This window comes from Lonchura striata, chromosome 7 (assembly GCF_046129695.1).
Source record: "Lonchura striata isolate bLonStr1 chromosome 7, bLonStr1.mat, whole genome shotgun sequence".
NCBI lineage: Eukaryota > Metazoa > Chordata > Aves > Passeriformes > Estrildidae > Lonchura > Lonchura striata.
The window spans coordinates 28,592,466-28,611,785 of record NC_134609.1 but is presented as its reverse complement, the minus strand read 5'-3'; the positions used below and the strand labels follow the sequence as shown (position 1 = coordinate 28,611,785).

The following is a 19,320-nucleotide window of genomic DNA, read 5'->3' as shown; positions in this document are numbered from 1 at the left end:
CACACCCCGCCCCGCCCCTCCTCGCGCGCGCGGGTCTCGCGAGACTGCGGTGGGCGGGGCCGGGGCCGGGGGGAGGCACAACAAACATGGCGGCGGCGGGAGGCGGGAGCGGCGCGGGGCGGCGGCGGTGAGTGCTGCCCTCCTCCCTTCCCTCCGCTTCCCTGCCCTTCCCTCCGCTTCCCGCCCCGGCTCCCTCCCTCCTTCTCCGTCCGGGGCCTCCCTGTGCCGTGACGGGCCCGGGGGGGGCAGCGCTTGGGGAGGGCCGCGCTGCCCCGCCGGGAGCGGGGCCGGGTGAGCGGCGCAGCCCCGAGGATGCTCCTCAGATGTGGAGCCGGGGGCCACAGAAAGCGGAGGGACCGCGGAAATCGCAGTTACTGAAATGGCACGGGCGCTGTAATCGCAGAGTGGGCGAGGTTGGCAGGAGTCGAGCCGGTGCCACCGCCCTGCCCAGGCGGGGCCATCCCAGAGCACGGCGCAGGTTCTGGGGTATCTGCGGTGAGGGAGACTCCACGCCCTCTCTGGGCAGCCTGTTCCAGCGCTGCCACCCTCACAGTAAAGTTCTTCCTCGTTGAGGTGGCACTTGCTGTGCATCAGTCCCTGCCTGTGGCTCTGGTGCCACTCCTGGCTCCCAGAACAGCCTGGGCCCTGCTGTGCCTCTCCCTGCACCCAGGGACAGCCATGGACACCCCAGGGATACCCCAGGACACCATGGACACCCTGGGCACACCCCAGGGACACCCAGGGCTGGGGGCCCTCTCAGCTGGGGCTCCTCTCCAGGCCGAGCAGCCCCAGCTCCCTCAGCCTCTCCTGGGCACGGAGATGCTCCAGTCCCTTCAGCATCTTTGCTGCCCTTTGCTGGATGCTCTCCAGAAGCTCCATGTCTCCTGTCCCAAGGAGGCTGTGCTTCACTCCCCCTCCAAAAAAGGAGTCAAAACTCCTTCAGGAGGACCTGGAAGGGCTTGGATGTAGGTTGGAATCCTTCCTGCTTTCATTTATTTGCCACGGAAAAGATGGAACAGAGAACACTTCCCTCCTTTTTTCCCTGGGATTCCTGAGAAGAAGGTGGTATGCATATATATGCTCACAGTAATTCAATTGTCTTACTGCATACCTGTCCTCATAGATGCTTTATGCTCTTATAATTACTGCAGGATTAGTTCTGACTGTGTGTGTGTGAAACTGCTGGGTTGTGCTCTATGAACTGCTTTCTTTGGCAGAATATTTCATCCTGGCACATTGTTTGACAGCAAACTGAGCTCACCTCAGTGCTGTGACCCCTGTTCAGTCCTGCGCTTGTGCCAGGGTAGAAAATGAGTAACCAGTGCTCTGCTCCTGGTGGTGTGAAGCTGGAGGAGGTGTGGCTGTGTCAGCAGAGCTCGGGTAACACCCGGTGTCATCAGCCCATCCCTGGTGTGTGAAACACGAGCTGGGCTGCTCAGTTTCTGAGCGTTAGAATTGCATTTTCTGGTTTGCAGGAGTGAGTGACACAGCAAGGATCAGATGTGCATCCTTCTCCCCCGAGAAGGAGAGCTGCTGGCTGTGTAGCTCTATAAAAATACCACATAAAATCACAGAAGTGTTTGAGCACACAAATGGGAGCTTTGGGTTGTGTTTAAATTGTGGTGACTTCCCTACACTGGTGTAAAGAAAAGGATGATGAGTGTTCTTATGATAATTCAATGAGGTAGAGAAAGGATGTTTTATGCAGTTGATCCCTAACCTGTTTATTAAATTTTATGTCATTTTCTTTCAAAATTAAGTGTTTTTTAAAAGCAATCAGTGTAATCAAGTAAGGCTGAGAGAACTGGGGTTGTTCAGCCTGGAGAAGAGAAGACTTTGAGGTGACCTAATTGTGGAGTTTCAATACAGAAAAGGACACAAAAGGAAGATGGAGAGAGGCTGTTTACAAGAGCCTGGAGTGACAGGACAAGGGGAAATAGCTTTAAACTGCCAGAGGGCTGGGTTGGATGGGATATTGGGAAGGAATTGTTCCCTGGGAGGATGGGCAGGCCCTGGCACAGGTGCCCAGAGCAGCTGTGGCTGCCCCTGGATCCCTGGAAATGTCCCAGGCAAGGCTGGGCAGGGCTTGGAGCAGCCTGGGACAGTGGAAGCTGTCCCTGCCATGGCAGGGGTGGCACTGGATGGGATTTAAGGTCCCTTCTGATCCAAACTTTTCTGTGATTCTCAGAAATAAGTTTTAGTGCCTTACCCAAAGGCACACAAAGATTCTCCTCTGATAACACAAACCTTTGATGTTGTTTTGAATGGTTTAATTTTGAATTGTTATTTCTTATTATAATTCATGGAAAGTTGGCTTGGTCAGAATTATGACATTGTCCTGTTTTTCCTCTTCATATCTTCAATATTAGAGGTATCTTTAATATTATAATATTAAATTTCATATCCTGATGTCTTTGTTTTATTGCAGGAGACACCAACAAATGGAACACAAATTAACTTAAGCCTACAGGAGGCTGGTGACACCTGGAAGAGGGTAGGTAGGTAGATACATAAAGATGTGTTGCAAAATGACTGAGTGGTGATAATAAATGCTGGGAGTTGAGCACGCTCAGGTAAGATGTGAAAGAACATCCTCATCTGGATGCCAAAAATGAACAAACATCTGTAAGTAGCTTTGGATACACAGAAGATATTTAAATGTAGTCTGGAACTCAGAACTTGAGTTCCTGTCAGTAACCCAAGTACCTATTAAAAATAAGGAATATTATTATTGAAATGGTAGCATTGTAAATTATTTCTGAAATAATAATGTGACAGACTCGTTGTTCTCCTTCCAAATGTATCCCAAGCTCTGTCTTCCCAAATTCATTGTGAATTGAGACTTTATAGAGGTTTGTTATTTGCACTCCCCAAAACAAGCCTGACCACTGATTTCTGGGGAATATTTTAATAATTTCAGTGCAAAATAATGGACTGGATTAAGTCTTTTACTCAGGATAGGAAAGTCAAATTTTGGAAGAACTGTGAAATGGTACTTTTTCTAAGGCTTCTTTCCAGCTTTGCTAATCACCAACATGCAGTTGTTTCCCAGCTTTGCAGCTCCCATAATTGACTGACCCAAATCTGGGGTTTTTGGAACCAGATGTTTATTGGGAAACAGTCAGTGAGTCAGAAGTGTCCTTCAGGCAACATCCAGGAGGCAGAGCATGCAGTCTTTGAAAAGCTTTTACTGGAAGTGTGATAGTTTTAATAAAATTTAGAGCAGCAGGGTGTTAGAGCCCTGTCTTTCAAACACAAATATTTTTCAGGTTTCTTTCTTATAACTGATGGGGATTGGGAAGAGTAATGGACTCACATCTCCTTTTCATTCCTTCCAGGGAAAGTGGAGAAGCTGTGTTCTGTACTTTTTATCTGACGTGTTGAGGTACATTTTGGAGCATGTTTGCTACTTAGCAGGGAACTAAAATTCAGGTATGATCATTATTTTTATAAAGACAGCTTGATTTTTATTATTATGTACTTTTTAATTTTTAAATTTTAGTTACTATTTTATTATGCATTTTACCTATTACTGAAAGTGATTTCCCCATAAATTGTATTTGGTGATCTTTAATGAGTTAAAAATTCAAAAACCAATATTCTTATGGTTGTCAGTTTGTTCTTTGACTCACTGTGGTGGGTCTAATACTGGCCAAAGGTTTATTTACCCACTAAAAATTATTTATTTACTCATTTCTTGCTGTGAGATATGGATTAGGAGGGGAAGGGCAAAACAGGCTCAAAACTTTTAAGGGTATACAGAAAACTTTATTAACAGAATTAAAAAAAAATGATAAGAAAGTAATTATTACATTACTTATTTATTCAATAAATATGTACATTAACTATTTATTCAATAAGAATAACCCTTCAGAACACTTCTCCTCCCGCCACACCCTCTTTTCTTTCCCACAGACAACATAAAGAGACAAAACCTGGAACTTTCAGTCAGTTTACCTCCTCTAAAATAATCTTTTTTCAGTCCACCTAGGGAGTGGAGTCTCTCTTGCCATGCCATGGAGATTTCTCCACAAGAAACAGTTCCCTCTTGGCTTCAGTGTCACAGTGAATCAGCCACCCAGGAAAGGAAAATCTGTTTGCAGTGTGAAAATCCCTCCCATGCCTTGCAGCTTTCCCAAAGCTGCTTTCATAGGCCATGTTAACTTACTTTAAGGAAGAGCTGTTCTAGCCTAAAAACAGAAGTTCTCTTTTTTTATCTCTGTGAGCAGAGGTTTTTCTTATTCTATCCTTGGGGCAGAGTTTCACATCTCTCTCTGGTCAAGCTTCCCATTGGATTACAGCTTTTCAGCATCCACATGCTCTAGCATGACTGTGGGGGAATGCTGCATCCCCCATGCACTTCATGAACTACAGGGAAAAAACAAAGTCTGATATATCAAAAATAAATCTTCACCATAGCATCACAAAAGAATTTCAGCCCAAGACTAAGGCATCTCCTCAATCCCCTCCCATCTAGAATCTGACTCCTTTACTGCCCTCAGTGTCCATGTTGTTTTCTCTACGAGTCTTCACCCTTTCCTTTTCCTGCCTCGGGAGGGAATTGATGTTGGTGTGTTCATTTGTTCTCCAGCTTTATCAACTGAGACAGTTACAGAATTCTGTATCACTGAAAGGCTGATCTCCAGGCTCCACAGCCCAGGAATCGCTGTGTGGCACTGCTGATCCTGTGCTCCCTGCTGGTGCCACCCCTGCTCCTTTCCTTCATGCGGGCTGTCAGGAGAAAGAACCAAAACTGCTGCTGCTCTTTTGTCCTCCTGCCTGCAGCATGGCTGCCTAAGAGCAGCTGAGCAAACAAAGTCCATTTGTGAGCCACGCCGAGATAGCCCCGGCCGTGCTGACTGCGGCCGAGCGGTCACCGCGGTGCTGGGACAGTCCTGGCAGCACGGCCTGGTGGTGGCAGGAACCCCAGCCCAGCAGAGTGCCAGCCAGAGCCCAGCCCAGCCAGGCCTGGCCCAGCCTGGCCATGTGAGCCCAGCCCAGCCAGGCCTGGCCCAAACCAGCTACCTGAGCCCAGCCCAACCAGGCCTGGCTCAACCTGGCCACGTGAGCCCAGCCCAGCCAGGCCTGGCCCAAACCAGGCACGTGAGCCCAGCCCAACCAGGCCTGGCTCAACCTGGCCATGCGAGCCCACCTCAGCCCGGCCTGGCCACGTGAGTCCAGCTCAGCCCAATCTGGCCCAAACCAGCCATGTGAGCCCAGCCCAACCCAATCTGGCCCAAACCAGCCACATGAGCCCAACCCAGCCAGGCCTGGCCCAAACCAGCCATGTGAGCCCGGCCCGGCCAGGCTTGGCCCAAACCAGGCACGTAAGCCCAGCTCAGCCAGGCCTGGCCCAGCCACGTGAGCCCAGCCAGGCCAGTGACATCTTCGGAGGCCGTAAGCCAAGAGCCCTCCTGCGCTAGGCCATCCTTAAATGTTTTCTTAGAGGCATATTCAGCCAAGTAGTTTAAATGGGTGTCGGTCTTTAAAATGAGCCTGCTGATTGGTTAACTGGATGTCAATCTTCAAATCTAGCCAGCTGATTGGCTCTTTAAGCTAGGCAGCTCATTGGCTCTTCCAAGTCCCACCCCCTCAACTGAAAGCCAAACTTCGTTCAACTGCACTGCACGGGCTGTGTGATAAAATTGATTCTTCACTTAAAATCCAACCCAAAACATGAACTTGTTACTATGAATGCAGCCAAATTCAATGACACTTGTGTTCTGAAAACGTTTTCCCTTCCAGGCACGAGAGGTTGTAAATGAAAAAGTCACTATGGGGGAAAAGAAGGCAGAACCGTTGGACTTTGTGAAAGATTTTCAGGAATATCTGACCCAGCAGACTCACCATGTCAATATGATTTCTGGATCAGTTACTGGTGACAAGGAAGTAGAGACTCTCCAGGGAGGTGAGCTGATTCCAATACCATAAATTTGATTTTTTTTTAGACTTCAGTGTTCACAGTCCAGGTAATGCTGCAGCAGTATGGAAGCATTTCTGGTAGTCATTTTCATGTCACAAAGGATGTGTATGTACCTTTGTTTTAATCAGGGCATGTTTTTATAATTCTCTGTATTTAAAGACCAAGGGCTGAGAGAAACAAAAGCTATTTGGCATTTGCTCACAGTGTGACAGATGGTGTCCCACAGATTGTTCATTAAAATCTGTGTTGCATTGTTCACAGCTGGGACAGAAGGTGATCAGAATGGTCTGGATCATCCTTCTGTTGAAGTTTCACTGGATGAAAACTCAGGAATGTTGGTGGATGGCTTTGAAAGGACTTTTGATGGGAAGTTAAAGTGTCGCTACTGTAACTACGCCAGCAAAGGAACAGCTCGGCTCATCGAGCACATCAGGATTCACACAGGTATGGGATCTTCTGCTCTGCTAGCCTGGGAGCCCTTGGGGGATTTACTCAATGTTGGAATTTCCACAGCAGCACTTGGCAAATCCAAGCAGTGTGAGAATTCTTAACAATAACGGAATATTGGAGGGTTTTTATAGTCTATTTTTGTAGAGGTATGCCGGGTACCTATTTCAACTGTGCAAATCTTTATTGACACTTATTATTATAAGTAACTATATGGGAGTAAAGTTTAGCATGAAAGCTTCCATGTAAATTGAAGGGCCCTAAAAATATCTTCTAGTTTTTCTGTGCTGATGAGAAAATTGATAAATGTACATTTTCCTACACAGAGATTTATAGAGCCTTTTCTTCCTCTGTTGTTTAGCCATGAAAATATTCCTGTTCTGTGCAACATTCTAGATGTGGAAGTACAAAAGCATAGTAATTAGAGTAAAGTTATTGGTAGAATATTCAAATGTGAGGACATACCATCAAGTTAGTGACTGATATCAGTAGTGAACAGAAAAATTATCAACTGTAGCTTGTTGAGGAGCATTGGCCACAGTTGGATGTATAAACCTGAAAAGCAAAACTCATAAAGGTTAAAATATCCTAAACTGTTCTGAAAGCTCCAACTTCATGGCAAATGAGAGAAAACAAAAAAAAAATAGGTTCTTGTGAACTCTGTCAAGTGTATCACACCAATAAAGACAACTTCAGAGCAGAAAACAATTGTATCCTGCAAAACATTAAAGTTTTTACAGGTTTCCAGTCTGGTATGGACTGTCCCAAAACTTGCAAGTCTCTTTTCAGTGGTCTTGGGTAGTGGTGTTTTGGGACTCACCTGTTGTAACTGGGATGTGATTGTAGCCCTCCTCAGGTACAGTTAGTCAGATCCTCACTTTGCTGGGAACCATTCCTTCCACACAGGAGCTCCCTGGGTGGATTTTGGACTTGCACTGGCCCTGCAGTGTTGGCTTGTTTCAACAGGGCATAATGGAGTAGGAAATGGCAACAACCAGAAATCAAAGAGTTCTGAGGTTCAGATTCTGAGGGACCTGGTAAATTCTTCTCTCGTATCTTCCAGGACAAGAAAAGAGTTACGTTGGTTTGGTTTTCCTGGTTTGGTTTGGTTTGTTTTTTCACTCACGGGAAGAAGATCCAAGGCCTGAGTGTTGTTTGGCTTGGGAGGCTGGCAGAGGGCCAGGAGATGGATTGCTTGTGCTGTGAAGGCTCAGATGAGTCAGCATTGGAGCAGGGAAGTGGCAGCTGATTCAGAGCCTCAGAGCAGTGTAAATAAGCAGGTACAGCATCCTGGACATCTACCAAAGGAATTGTGACCCAGGGCTGATCATGCAACCAGGATTGGCTTCATGCTGAGTCTGAGAGCAGATAGTGAGTAATTCACCAGCTGTGTTGTGCTATGTGTGATGCAAAACTTACCTCTGTGTAACCAGTTTAGAATGAAATCAGATTGACAAATTCTGTGTGAATGCAGGGAGTTTGTCAATCTTCTCGTAGCATTTTATCAAGCCTCCAGATCTTTACCCATCTTTGTGTGTATATATATGAGTACACAGAGATGCTCATGGAGAAGTCATGGTTTTACTTGGTGCAAAGCAGGTACTTAGAGGTAGCATAAAAATTGATTTCTTTCCTCTCGGAGAGCCAGTGATGTAGGGGGAATAAAAGAAATCTATTTGGTATCCCAGTCTGTGATTCCAAACTATGGAATGCTCATCAGTCACATGACAGGGAGGTGGCACTCAAGATAGGAAGAATAAGATGATCTTTCATTTCAGTACCTGAACACACATCAGATCCTTTGGGCACTTCTGACATTGCAAACCTGGATCTGTAACTCCTAGATCCCTCTATCAAGGGAAAATCAGAAGTCCTAAAGTGCTGTGTTACAGAAGTGTTGGCCTGTTATTATGTTACTCACATTAACTTTTTTAAAAATACTCAGAAAACTTCGTATCTGTAAATTTCATTTGATCGAAGAACAAAGTTCTATATGTGCAAAGGGGATGATGGTCTCCCTGATGATCATCCCATCTCCCATCTGGAAGAGCACACAGCTCTCCAGGGAATACTTGGCTTTTGTATTCTGTTACAATTCTTTGGCTGCAGGATCCTTTTTCAAAGCTCAGTCCTTGAGTGGCTCCCTGTGTGTGTGGGTTATTTAACCAGTTCCAGAATGTTTAGGAGTAGGGATGTGTGGAAGGTCCCAGAAGGATGCCCTCCCTCAGTTATCATGAAGAACAGTGACATTTCGGTGGTACAGGCATTCCTGTGTTCCCCAGTGCACTCCATGGGTGAGGGAGAGCTTGGACCCAGGGCAAACATCACTGCACTCAGTCCTTGGCATTGCTGCTGCAGTTCCCAGGCAGCTTGTGTATTATGCTAGTTCCACTCAGGATTTTTCCTGCTGCTGCTGATCCCTGGGTGAGGCAGAGCTGTCCCATTGCTCTCCACTCTTCCAGGATCCCCAGCTGAGCTCGAGGCTGGCAGTGACTTGGACGAGCGGCTCACAACGAGCCGCTCCGTGCTGCACCCAAAGCCTTTTCCGGGCGCTCTGAGGTGCTGTGGGCTAACCTGTTCTGATTTTCCAGGGGAGAAGCCACACAGGTGCCACCTGTGTCCCTTTGCCTCGGCCTACGAGCGTCACCTGGAGGCTCACATGCGGTCCCACACCGGGGAGAAGCCCTACAAGTGTGAGCTCTGCTCCTTCCGCTGCAGCGACCGCAGCAACCTGTCCCACCACCGCCGGCGCAAGCACAAGATGGTGCCCATCAAGGGCACGAGGTCTTCCCTGAGCAGCAAGAAGATGTGGGGCGTTCTGCAGAAGAAGACCAGCAATTTGGGGTACAGCAGAAGAGCATTAATTAATCTGAGTCCGCCTTCCATGGTGGTGCAGAAGCCAGACTACCTTAATGATTTCACACATGAAATCCCCAATATCCAGACTGAGGCGTACGAGAGCATGACAAAAACCACTCCGAGCGGTGGCTTGCCAAGAGATCCGCAAGACCTCATGGTGGATAATCCTTTAAACCAGCTCTCCACGTTAGCAGGACAGTTGTCCAGTTTGCCACCTGAAAACCAAAATCCAGCCTCTCCTGACGTCGTTTCCTGTCAAGACGAAAAGCCTTTCATGATACAGCAGCCTGCTGCACCTGCAGTAGTTTCAGCTGTGTCAGCAAATATTCCTCAGAATTGCTCTCCAACCAGCCCTGATTCCCGGCCCACACACAATCAGAGGAACTATAGTCCCGTGGCAGGGCCCAGCAGTGACCGCAGTGCCCACACCAGTACTCCCAGCATCAGCAACAGCCAGCCGAGTACTCCAGCTCCAGCCCTGCCAGTGCAGGACCCTCAGCTCCTGCACCACTGCCCACACTGTGACATGTACTTTGCAGACAATATCCTTTACACCATCCACATGGGATGCCATGGATTTGAAAATCCTTTCCAGTGTAACATTTGTGGGTGTAAGTGTAAAAACAAGTACGACTTCGCTTGCCACTTTGCAAGAGGCCAACATAATCAACATTGACTGAGAACATGCTTTTGTTTAGTTTTTTAACATATTACAGTCTATTTTTCATACTTGCTGATGGAAAGCTTGCACATTCCCATAAGGAATCTTCACATATATCAATTTGACAGAGGAGGCAAAATGGTTTCTGTATTCTTGTAAAACTTGCCAGGGAAATTTTATATCAGATTCAGTTGCTGGTTTATATGTAGCCTTTCAAAAAAAGCCAAGAGTGCTGTAAGGGTTGGAATGCATTTACATGCTGTGGTTGCTAAATTTAAGTTGCTTGCACTTAATCCCAATAAACATTCTGCAAGTGGAGAAGCAGAGTGTGTGTCCTGAACCATAGGATGTAATTCCCAGATTGTTTACTAGGCAACACAAGATATGTTACCCATAAAATACAAAAGGTCAATGCAATGACACGTCAGAGACAGGAAAAAGAGGAAAGGCTTCATGGTGACAGAGGGCAGGGTTAGGTGGGATTTTGGGAAGGAATTGCTCCCTGTGAGGGTGGGCAGGCCCTGGCACAGGTGCCCAGAGCAGCTGTGGCTCTCCCATCCCTGGCAGTGCCCAAGGCCAGGTTGGACAGGCCTTGGAGCTGCCTGGGACAGTGGAAGGTGTCTGTCCTTTTAAGGTCATTTTCAATCCCAACCATTCTATGACTTTGGAGAAATCCTTAGAAACCTGGCTACTCAAACAAACACAAGCAGTTTTCACAAATAAATTCAATTTGATGTAAAAGTTGCTTTAATCTGATGAAGGTTAATAATAAGTTTTTGTTTAGTATAGGACTTAAACACTAATTTAACTATTAGCACTAAACTAGAAGATAACAGGTTATTGTGAATAAAACTATGGTAGGAAATAAAAAAGAGCTAAAAGCCTGTCATTCATGAGTTATAAAAACAAAAAAGTAAGATACCTTATTTTACCTACACTCTACAAAATTTTACATGTCATTGTTTTTCAGAGGAGGCAATTTTTAGAGACATAATGAAGAGCTTGTAGAATTACTATATATTCTGTGAGATTTCTAACTGCCTTAAACTGAGTTGTACAGGTATTTAAAATTTGCACAATTAGACTTCTGTCCTGCTGATAGAAGTTCTGATGGAAACAAACAAGAAGTTTACAAATCAAACTCCTTTGTTCAGTTTTATGTTGGGCCAGGCTACAACTGAGAGGTTGCCTATATTTTTGAGAGTTGTATAATCCAGTTTATTGTAAATTTCAACTGACTTGGAGGCCTGGTTTGTCCCCTCTCCCAGGTTTGATGTCCTTTGGGTGTGCTGGGAATAAGGGGAAGGACATCTGGCTTTTTCTGGGCTCCATGCAGGATGCAAAGGAAAACTGACTGATTACACTGAAGTTGTTTTTAGGAATTGTGGATGGCAAATGGTAACTGAAGTTGTTTATTTTGTTTCATAGTGTACACTCATCTTTAGCAGCCCTAAGGCTAAAGGACAGGCACTTTAACATAAACCTGAGTAAAACATCTAATTAAAATGAATAATAACTTTATGTGCTAGATAAGAATTTGAGATATTAAAAATAAAGGAAGAACTGTTACTTTTCCCATATTTAGACATGCACTTTTACCTTGGTTTGTCCTACTTGAGACAAATTAAAGCTTCCCTTATATATTCCCCTTTTCCTATCAGCAAACCGTGTTTTATTAAAAGCAAGGAGATTTTACTAATTTTCCACAAGTCAGAGGTTGGAATCTCAATAGCAAATGCTTGGCTTATTTGAATTTATATTGTTATGGGAGCTAAAACTTCCTGAAACCAACGGAGAAACTTACAGTGATTAGAGTGGGATCAATGCAGGAAAACCACCTGTGTAAGAATTTTAGCTGTAGAAGTAATTTTGACTTTAATTAAATAGAAATTTGGATACCAGATGTGTTTCTGTCTACCTGACTGACCTACTGCTGAATTTTTGTGCTTCAGGAACTGGGTTCTTTCTTGGCTGTGCAGTCTTGAAGTAAATGAGGTCAGAAAACTGCCACTGGAGTGGTTCCAGTGTAGTGAAGATGAACAATAACATTGTTTTGCTTTCAGGCCTGGTTCAGAATTCGTTTTGCTGGATTTGTAAGAACGAATGTAATTTGCATTTTTCATCAGGACACTCTGTAATTCCAAAAAATTGCATTGTTGCTGTATACTGTTTAGGTTTATTTTATAAGTAAAACTGCAATTCTGTGTGTGTAAACATCCTTTATTTTATTTTAAGGAGTAAAAGTTGACTGAACTGGAATCCAGTTACAAGTTACTGCTGCTGGACAGGTTTTGGAATTAAATTTTTTCCAGTCAAAGAGGGCACACATTGAACAATTCTACAATTTAAATTTGGCTCAGATGCAGTGTTAGGATAAGAGACATTCCTCTTGAAGACTTTACAATTAGTAATTTATGAAATTGCTTATTTTCCTTCACTTTTGACAGATGATGCACTCTCCTGTTCCTAAGCTCTGGCATTTCCAAGGAAACTTGTGGAATGGTGGTGCTCCAGGGAGCACCTTACAGTACTGAGTGACCACAGCAGCTAAGTGCTCCTTGGCTTGTGGCTTTTTCCTTGCTGGCATCGTAGGGAGAGCAATTTCCATGTGCACAGATGTGGTTTCTGACCCTCTGGGGCTTCTCTTGGCAGTGTTAGAGGCTTTTCATTGCCTCATGATTTGGTGATGGAGAGAAATGACTCCTGAACCACATTGGCCTTGAAGAGAACTCAGGGCAGGTCACTGATGGAGGAGTTGGGAGCAAGAGGAAGCCTGCAGGACCTCAAGGAAAAGGGGCCCTTGTTTAGGAGGGGATCCCATTGTGGGGAATATATGTTCTTAATAATAGAACTCAGCATGAAATAATCTATCCCCAAGCCTTGCAAGTTGTTGTTTGGAAGGATTTTCCTGCTGCTGTCTGGATACCATTGGTTCTGCTCTTGAGGAAAAGGTTAGCTGGGACATCTCTGAACGGTTGAGGAATGAAAAAACTCTTTTCCCTGTTTCCTTGGGCAAACTCCTCATTGCAGGGGGTTCTTGGGCAGCTGCAGCAGCTTTGGTGCTCATCCCTTGGCTCTGCAGCAGATCCCTGGGGTGGATCCCTGGACACTGTTCAAGTTCCATGATCACACTGTGTGTTCAGCTGTGCCAAACAATGCCCTGACATCACTGCCCCCTCCTGTCAACTGAGGAGCTTTGGAAGGTGTATTTTCCTATTTTTCATCATTTATACATACTATTGACTGTAACTTAAAGACCAGAGCTGGTAGTGGCAAATTCTTTCCAAGAATGATCCCTTGCACAAGCAGGCCTTACCCAGGGTCAGTGAGGGAGACTTGTCCAGGATTCTGGGATTGAGTCCTTAGTTAAAAGAACTTTTCAAGTTGTGTCCTCCATGTGCTACACTGCACTCACTTGTTTTGGTAGTTTTTTTAAAAACCCAAATCCTCACATTACAAGGTAATGGGTGATTAGCATTTTAACTGTTATTAACAGAAGTTTGGGAAGGAGATGGAATTTTTCCATAGCTCAGTTCTGTTAAGTTCTGTAGTTGCAAAACATGAACTTTGCGGGGTTTTGTTTTTATTGTCATAGCTTATTTTACAGCTTTGTGAACATTTCACACACGCATTATTTATAGCACTCTTAATACACGTTTACTGTTTTGAGACTGAATATTCCAATGAACATTGAATATTTGAACATCTTAATTATCACAGTTAATTCTTTAACTGTGAAGGAGGCAATAGGAAAAATAGTTGTTTTTTCACAGACACATGTTTGGATGAAGAGGATTTAGACAGAAAATGTTGATTGGCTTTTTAATATAAAACTCATTGCTGGGACACTTTCCAGCACTGTTTTCCAGCCAAATAATCTGTTACTGTTTGTTTTGTTCCAGAATGTTTTGGGGGTTTGCTGTTTGTTTCTTTTTGACAAAGGGAATGTAATTTAGGCATCTTCACTGGCAAGTTTTCTACTAATTTTAAGCTGCTTTGAAAATCTACAGCAAATGATGTTCTGCTGCAGGAAGGCTCTCTCCTGATAAAGCATTTTTCATTGAGCAATCCTTGTGTATGTGCTTCTAAGTACCTACTTTGTTAATAATATGTATTTCAGTGTAAAGAGCAGATTTTATGCAAAAATGAAACCTGTTAGAGTTGTAAAATAAATTTTAATGTTAGTGAACGTTTCTGAGACAACAATGTTAATTCTGAAACTACTGTGTGTCGTGTGGTTCATGTTGTGAAGCTTTGCTTTTGTAAGATATGAATAAAATAACACTTTCTAATTAGGTCCCATGTTGATTCTTAATTGCAGATCCTTCCATGGGTGGAGCTGGTGATTTCCCAAGTGCTCCTCCTGGGTTAACTCTTTCTGATTCTGTGAAATTTAAATCTCTTTGCTCTTGGCTTGATCTCCACAGCCAAGAACAGCTTGGTTAGACTCAATTAAACTGTTTCTCTTCCCTATCATGGGGACAGGAGGCACAGGGGCTCCAGAGAAGGGAGCTGCACCTCAGGTCTCTCAGCAGCAGTGCTCAGAGTACTGCATTTGAAACACTTGGGACTCCTAAACCCCCAACATTCTCTGTGTCATTATTTTAAAATATATTTATTTACTACATTGATTGCCTTATGTTGGAATGAAGAAATAACGCTTGTAGTAGGGTCAGAATATTGGGTTTTCAAAGCCTTTCCTTGCCTTAAATCTTCCAGAAATTCCGCTTTCAGTTTGTTGAGTTCTTCTGCCAGGCTCCTCATCTCACTTGGGAGAAGGCTTTTACCTAAAACAAAATTGAAGCTGAACTTTTCCTGCTGATAGAACCACAAATATCCTGAGCTGGAAGGGACCCACAGGATCATCCAGTGCAGCTCCTGGCCCTGCACAGACCCCCCAGCAAACCCACCCTGTCCATCCCTGGCTGTCCAAACCCTCCTGGAGCTCTGGCACCCTCGGGGCCGTGCCCATTCCCTGGGGAGCCTGGGCAGTGCCAGCACCTTCTGGGGAAGAACCTTTCCCTAAATCCAATCTAAATCTCCTTGACACAGCTCCAGCCATTCCCTCCTGTCCCTGGCCACAGAGGGAAGCTTGAACACAGGCACAGAGCTGAGCTTTTCAGTTAAGGACACCGAGCTGCTCCTCATATAAATCTTATGAACAAACCAGTGCAGACTGCAAAACCCCTGTCCTTACTGACATGTGTCCCAAAACAGCATTAAAATCCTCTAAAATGCTGCTCTGTACTAAATGGGTTTATTAAAGCTGTAATAAATACAGTTAACAAATACGATTCTGGTTTTCACACCTACAAACTCCTACAAGTAACACTGAGCAGATTGTGAAGGTGCTGCCTCAGACACACCTGCTGGGATAGGATTCCTGAACAGTTTATCCCAAGGGAGTTTCAGGGGCTGTTTCCCATTGCCAGCTGGCAGCTGGGATGGGTGGGATGGGTAGAAGAGGTACCTTTGGCATCCTGCATGGCCTCAGAGATGACTCTCCTGCACGCCTGGTCAGCCTGATGGACAGCACTGGCTGCACAGATGGCTCGAGCTGCCTCCTGGCCAGGGCCACCAGGAAGGAAGGAAACAAGCAAAGATTTTGAATTTCCTTGACTTTTGAAGTGCTATTTGAGAACAACACAATAGCAGCAGCTCAGGCAGCAGCCAAAGCTGTGCCCTGAAGCCCAGCAGTGCTACCTTCTGCTCCGTGTCCTCCTCGATTGGCCTCTCTGGATTTTCCAAAGCAGTGGCCAGCAAGTTCATGATCTGCTCACTAGGAAAACAAACAGAGTAAACCATGGCACTCAAACAGGTAACACTTCTTTTCTTTTCTAATTAAGCCACAGGAAAAAAAAAAAAAAAAAAAAAGAAAAGCAAGATTTCAGTTATTTAAGGCTATCAGTGAAATAATATGAAATTAAAACCAATTACAATTCAATTTATTTCTAGCCTTAGTGTTCCAGACAACTTGCACAGATTTTCAGTGACAGGGTAGGAATGCTGTGAGTTTTGAGGTTAACTCTGCAGAGGGTGGTGGCTGTGAGCCCCCAAAAAACCTGGATTCTGTGTAACTGCCTAACCTCCAAAAATCACCACTGGTGATGTAAAAAATCATATTTTTTACGCATTGTGTAGATACAATAAGAAACTTCTACCACTGAAAACAGCACTTAGGGAAAACTCTGGGATCAATGAATAACATACTCATCCTCTGAGATGCATTCAGAACTATTCAGAATGAGGCTGTGCTGCTCCCAGGTGTTTTTCCTGAGATCTGGCATTTCTATTTTCCTTGCCATTAATTGTATTGTCTGCTCAGGCACAGGATCACTCCTGAGGCGATTCCTCTGCAGGCAGCATTCCACTGGACACTCTAAAAATAACTGGCAGAACCCCAAGGAATCTAAAAAGAACAGAACCAGACAATTTTATCTTTAAACAGTTCAAGTAACAATTTCTGAGAGCAGCATGCAGGAGAAAGGCTTTTCATGAATGAGGAACTTCTGCACTGGTTCTGAGTCTGACATGGACACAAACTTGGACAGGGAACAGAATTTTACCTTCAAGGCTGCCCAAGAAATGTCTGAGATCAACACACAGAACCATGGAATGCTCTGGATTGGGAGGGACCTTAAAGCCCATCTCATTTCACCTCCTGCCATGGCAGGGACACCTTCCACTGTCCCAGGCTGCTCCAAGCTCCAATGTCCAGCCTGGCCTTGGGCACTGCCAGAGATCCAGGGTGGGCACCCTGTGCCAGGGCCTGCCCACCCTCCCAGGGAACAATTATCCCAGTATCCCATCCAACCCTTCCCTCTGGCAGTGGGAAGCCACTCCCTGTGCCCTGTCATTCCATGTCCTTGTCCCAAGTCCCTCTCCAGCTCTCTTGGAGCCTCCTTATGTCCTGGAAGGTGCTTTAAGGCTGCTCTAGGTACGATCTACCAATTTATAACAAGGCAGTAACAAAGTTACATTGATTGCTACTCTGTTACAGGCATCCAGCAATCAGAATAACCAGCGCTCCAAGAGAGCACTTGAAAGAAGGCAGCTGGAGTGCCCTGAATTCCTTACAAACATCCTCACGCCGAAAAACAAGGAATAATTACATTTGCGGGCCAGCTGGTACACCTCGTAGCGCATGCTCTGGTAATAAAAGTTGTCATCCAGCAGGAGGACGAGCGGCCGGGAGGCGGCTCCGGCGGCGGGCAGCAGCCGCTCCGGGCAGCAGCGGCCCAGGAAGCGCTGCCAGCCCGGCTGCGCGGGGCCGGGCAGCGGCGCCCCGCTGAGCAGCGCCCGCAGGAACTCCTCCAGGCACTGCAGCAGCTGGCGGCGGCTCTGCTTCCAGCCGGGCAGCTGCGGGGAGAGGAAGGCGAGCGATCAGGGCGCGGCACCGGCGCTGCGAGCGCTCCGGGCCCGCCATGAGGGGACCGGGCCCGCGGCCGCCGCGTCCCGTTGCCCGGCAACCGCGGCGCGCGCAGTGACGTCACGCGGGCGCGCCAGCACTGACCAATGGGGACGGCTCCTGCGGGCCCGCCCCCGGCGCGCGCGGGCGGAAGGCCTCGGGTGGGATGAGCTCGTCGTAGGCGAGCAGCGCGCAGGCCCAGCCCGGCCGCTGCGGCAGCCGGCGGAGCAGGCCGCGGGCCAGGGTGGACTTGCCGGCCGCGGGCAGCCCGCACAGCAAGCACAGCCCCACCCGAGCGCCGCCGCTCGCCCGCCGCTCCCGCTGCTCCGCCGCCAGCGCTGCCGGTCCCGCCGCTTCCGCCGGCGCTGTGCGCATGCGCAGGGCCAGCGCGGCGCGGCGCCCCCTGGCGGGCCCGGCGCGAACACAGAGCCGGGAACGGCCCCGCTTTAACCGGGGTCTGGGTTGGCTTTAACCCGGGTCTGGGTTGGCTTTAACCCGGGTCTGGTCGGACCCGGCTTTAACCCGGGTCTGGGCTGGCTTTAACCCGGGTCTGGGTTGGCTTTAACTCGGGTCTGGGCTGGCTTTAACCCGGGTCTGGTTTGTCTTTAACCCGGGTTGGTTGGACCCGGCTCTAACCCGGCTCTGGTTTGACCGAGCTTTAACCCGGGTCTGGTTGGACCCAGCTTTAACCTGGGTCTGGTTTGACTGGGCTTTAACCCGGGTCTGGTTGGACCCATTTTCAATCCAGGTTTGGCTTAACCCATCTTTAACACGGGGTCTGTTTTTACCCATTTTTATCTCAGTTCTGGTTTTGCCCATTTTTTACAAGGGTCTGGTTTTACCCATTTCTTATCTGGTTTTGGTTTTACTTTTGGTTTTACCAGTTGTGCTTTGATCCTTTTTTTACCAGTGTTTTGTTTTACCCATCTTTTACCCAATTCTGGTTTTACCTATTTTGTTCCCGGTTCTGGTTTGACCCACTTTTTACCTGGTTCAGGTTTGACCCATTTTTTACCCAATTTTTACCCAGTTCTGATTTTAGCCATTTTAGCCCCATTCTGGTATCACAATAAGCACCAGAATTCTCTTCAGTGCCCCCCCGGAGCATCAAAGGCTGAGCCATCCCCGCGTGCCCAGCAGTGCCTTTTGTGCTGATCACAAAACAAAGGTACAACCAAGTGTGCTGCCCCGAGGATTTATTTTAAATTGTAATGTAATAAATAAAATCAATGCCATATTATACTCGAGGTCTAAATGACAGAGATATTTAAGAACAATTTGAAATTCTGAGGGATTAAGGAAGAGGACACTTCCCTGGGAGACACAGACTTTTTGCCAGCAATCTCTTTTGGGTTCTTTTTTCCAGCTTTTCAGTGATGTGGCCATCTGAGGTGTTGGAAATATTCTCTCAGTGAGGCATTCCTGTAATTTATTCACTCTTTTCCCCAGTTTCTCCTGTGAAATTTGCATGAGCACAGGCAGGGTGTGCTGTAGTCCCCAAGGAGAGGTGGATCCACACCCACAGCTCTGCTCTTGGCAGCGATGTGGTCTCTGCCCTGCAGCTTCTGCTCCCTTCTGGTGGAGACTTTTCCCTGGATTTCCTGCATCCATCTCCTACACAGAGACATTTGATGGAGGCCTATTTGGAAAACTGTCACTGCACACATCCTCTTTGAAATCAGTGCTGGTTTCTGACTTTCCCATTTAGAATGACAAAATTAAATCTGTTGCTTTTGTAGTGGAATCAGTTTCTAGGAAAAATGCCAAGCTGCAACAGCCAGTAAACACTGAACCACTGTGGAGCTGTAGAGGTATTTCCCAATATCCCATATTTTCTGTAACAGAGATGGATGGGTTCTTTCAGACTTGGGACATGACCTGCAGAGTTTCTGGTGTCCCCAGGTGAGGTTGCTGTTATAAATTACCTGAAATGGAAGCTGACATGGCTGGTGGGTTGTGAGAGGTGGGCTGATGGCAGGCAGGTGTCAGAGCAGGGCACAGGGACTGTCCCCAGACCTGGCT

General features: G+C 46.4%; 2 protein-coding genes across 4 annotated transcripts; one reads left to right on the top strand and one right to left on the bottom strand.

Moving 5' to 3' along the window:
* Window positions 1–57: 57 nt before the first annotated feature.
* On the top strand, window positions 58–14,182 carry IKZF5 (IKAROS family zinc finger 5). Of its 3 annotated transcripts, none has more exons than XM_021526376.3 (6): window positions 58–127; window positions 2,429–2,494; window positions 3,339–3,432; window positions 5,746–5,908; window positions 6,185–6,367; window positions 8,962–14,182. In XM_021526376.3, exons 4-6 carry the CDS (start codon window positions 5,776–5,778, stop codon window positions 9,903–9,905), a joined length of 1,260 nt encoding a protein of 419 aa, XP_021382051.2. In that variant the 5' UTR covers window positions 58–127; window positions 2,429–2,494; window positions 3,339–3,432; window positions 5,746–5,775; the 3' UTR covers window positions 9,906–14,182. The 3 variants fall into 3 exon arrangements, with proteins under 3 accessions (XP_021382051.2, XP_021382052.2, XP_031361153.2); XM_021526377.3 differs by having other exon boundaries at window positions 2,429–2,498; XM_031505293.2 differs by lacking the exon at window positions 58–127 and adding an exon at window positions 1,002–1,065.
* PSTK (phosphoseryl-tRNA kinase) lies at window positions 13,457–17,673 on the bottom strand. The gene is made up of 6 exons (XM_021526390.3): window positions 17,404–17,673; window positions 17,003–17,249; window positions 16,101–16,299; window positions 15,594–15,669; window positions 15,361–15,454; window positions 13,457–14,677 (listed from the first exon to the last, which is right to left on the bottom strand). The coding sequence occupies exons 1-6, from the start codon at window positions 17,671–17,673 to the stop codon at window positions 14,490–14,492; spliced, it is 1,074 nt and encodes a 357-aa protein (XP_021382065.2). The 3' UTR covers window positions 13,457–14,489.
* Between the last annotated feature and the right edge of the window lie 1,647 nt (window positions 17,674–19,320).

What these genes read in the sequence shown, in the direction of transcription:
- IKZF5 (XM_021526376.3), top strand. Translation starts at nt 5,776, where the DNA reads ATGGGGGAAAAGAAGGCAGAACCGTTGGACTTTGTGAAAGATTTTCAG. An exon ending in AGTAGAGACTCTCCAGGGAG is followed by an intron (nt 5,909 to 6,184) that starts GTGAGCTGATTC and finishes CATTGTTCACAG; the next exon opens with CTGGGACAGAAGGTGATCAG. An exon ending in GCACATCAGGATTCACACAG is followed by an intron (nt 6,368 to 8,961) that starts GTATGGGATCTT and finishes CTGATTTTCCAG; the next exon opens with GGGAGAAGCCACACAGGTGC.
- PSTK (XM_021526390.3), bottom strand. Translation starts at nt 17,673, where the DNA reads ATGCGCACAGCGCCGGCGGAAGCGGCGGGACCGGCAGCGCTGGCGGCG. An exon ending in CGCAGGAGCCGTCCCCATTG is followed by an intron (nt 17,250 to 17,403) that starts GTCAGTGCTGGC and finishes CTCTCCCCGCAG; the next exon opens with CTGCCCGGCTGGAAGCAGAG. An exon ending in GAATGCATCTCAGAGGATGA is followed by an intron (nt 15,670 to 16,100) that starts GTATGTTATTCA and finishes TTGTTTTCCTAG; the next exon opens with TGAGCAGATCATGAACTTGC.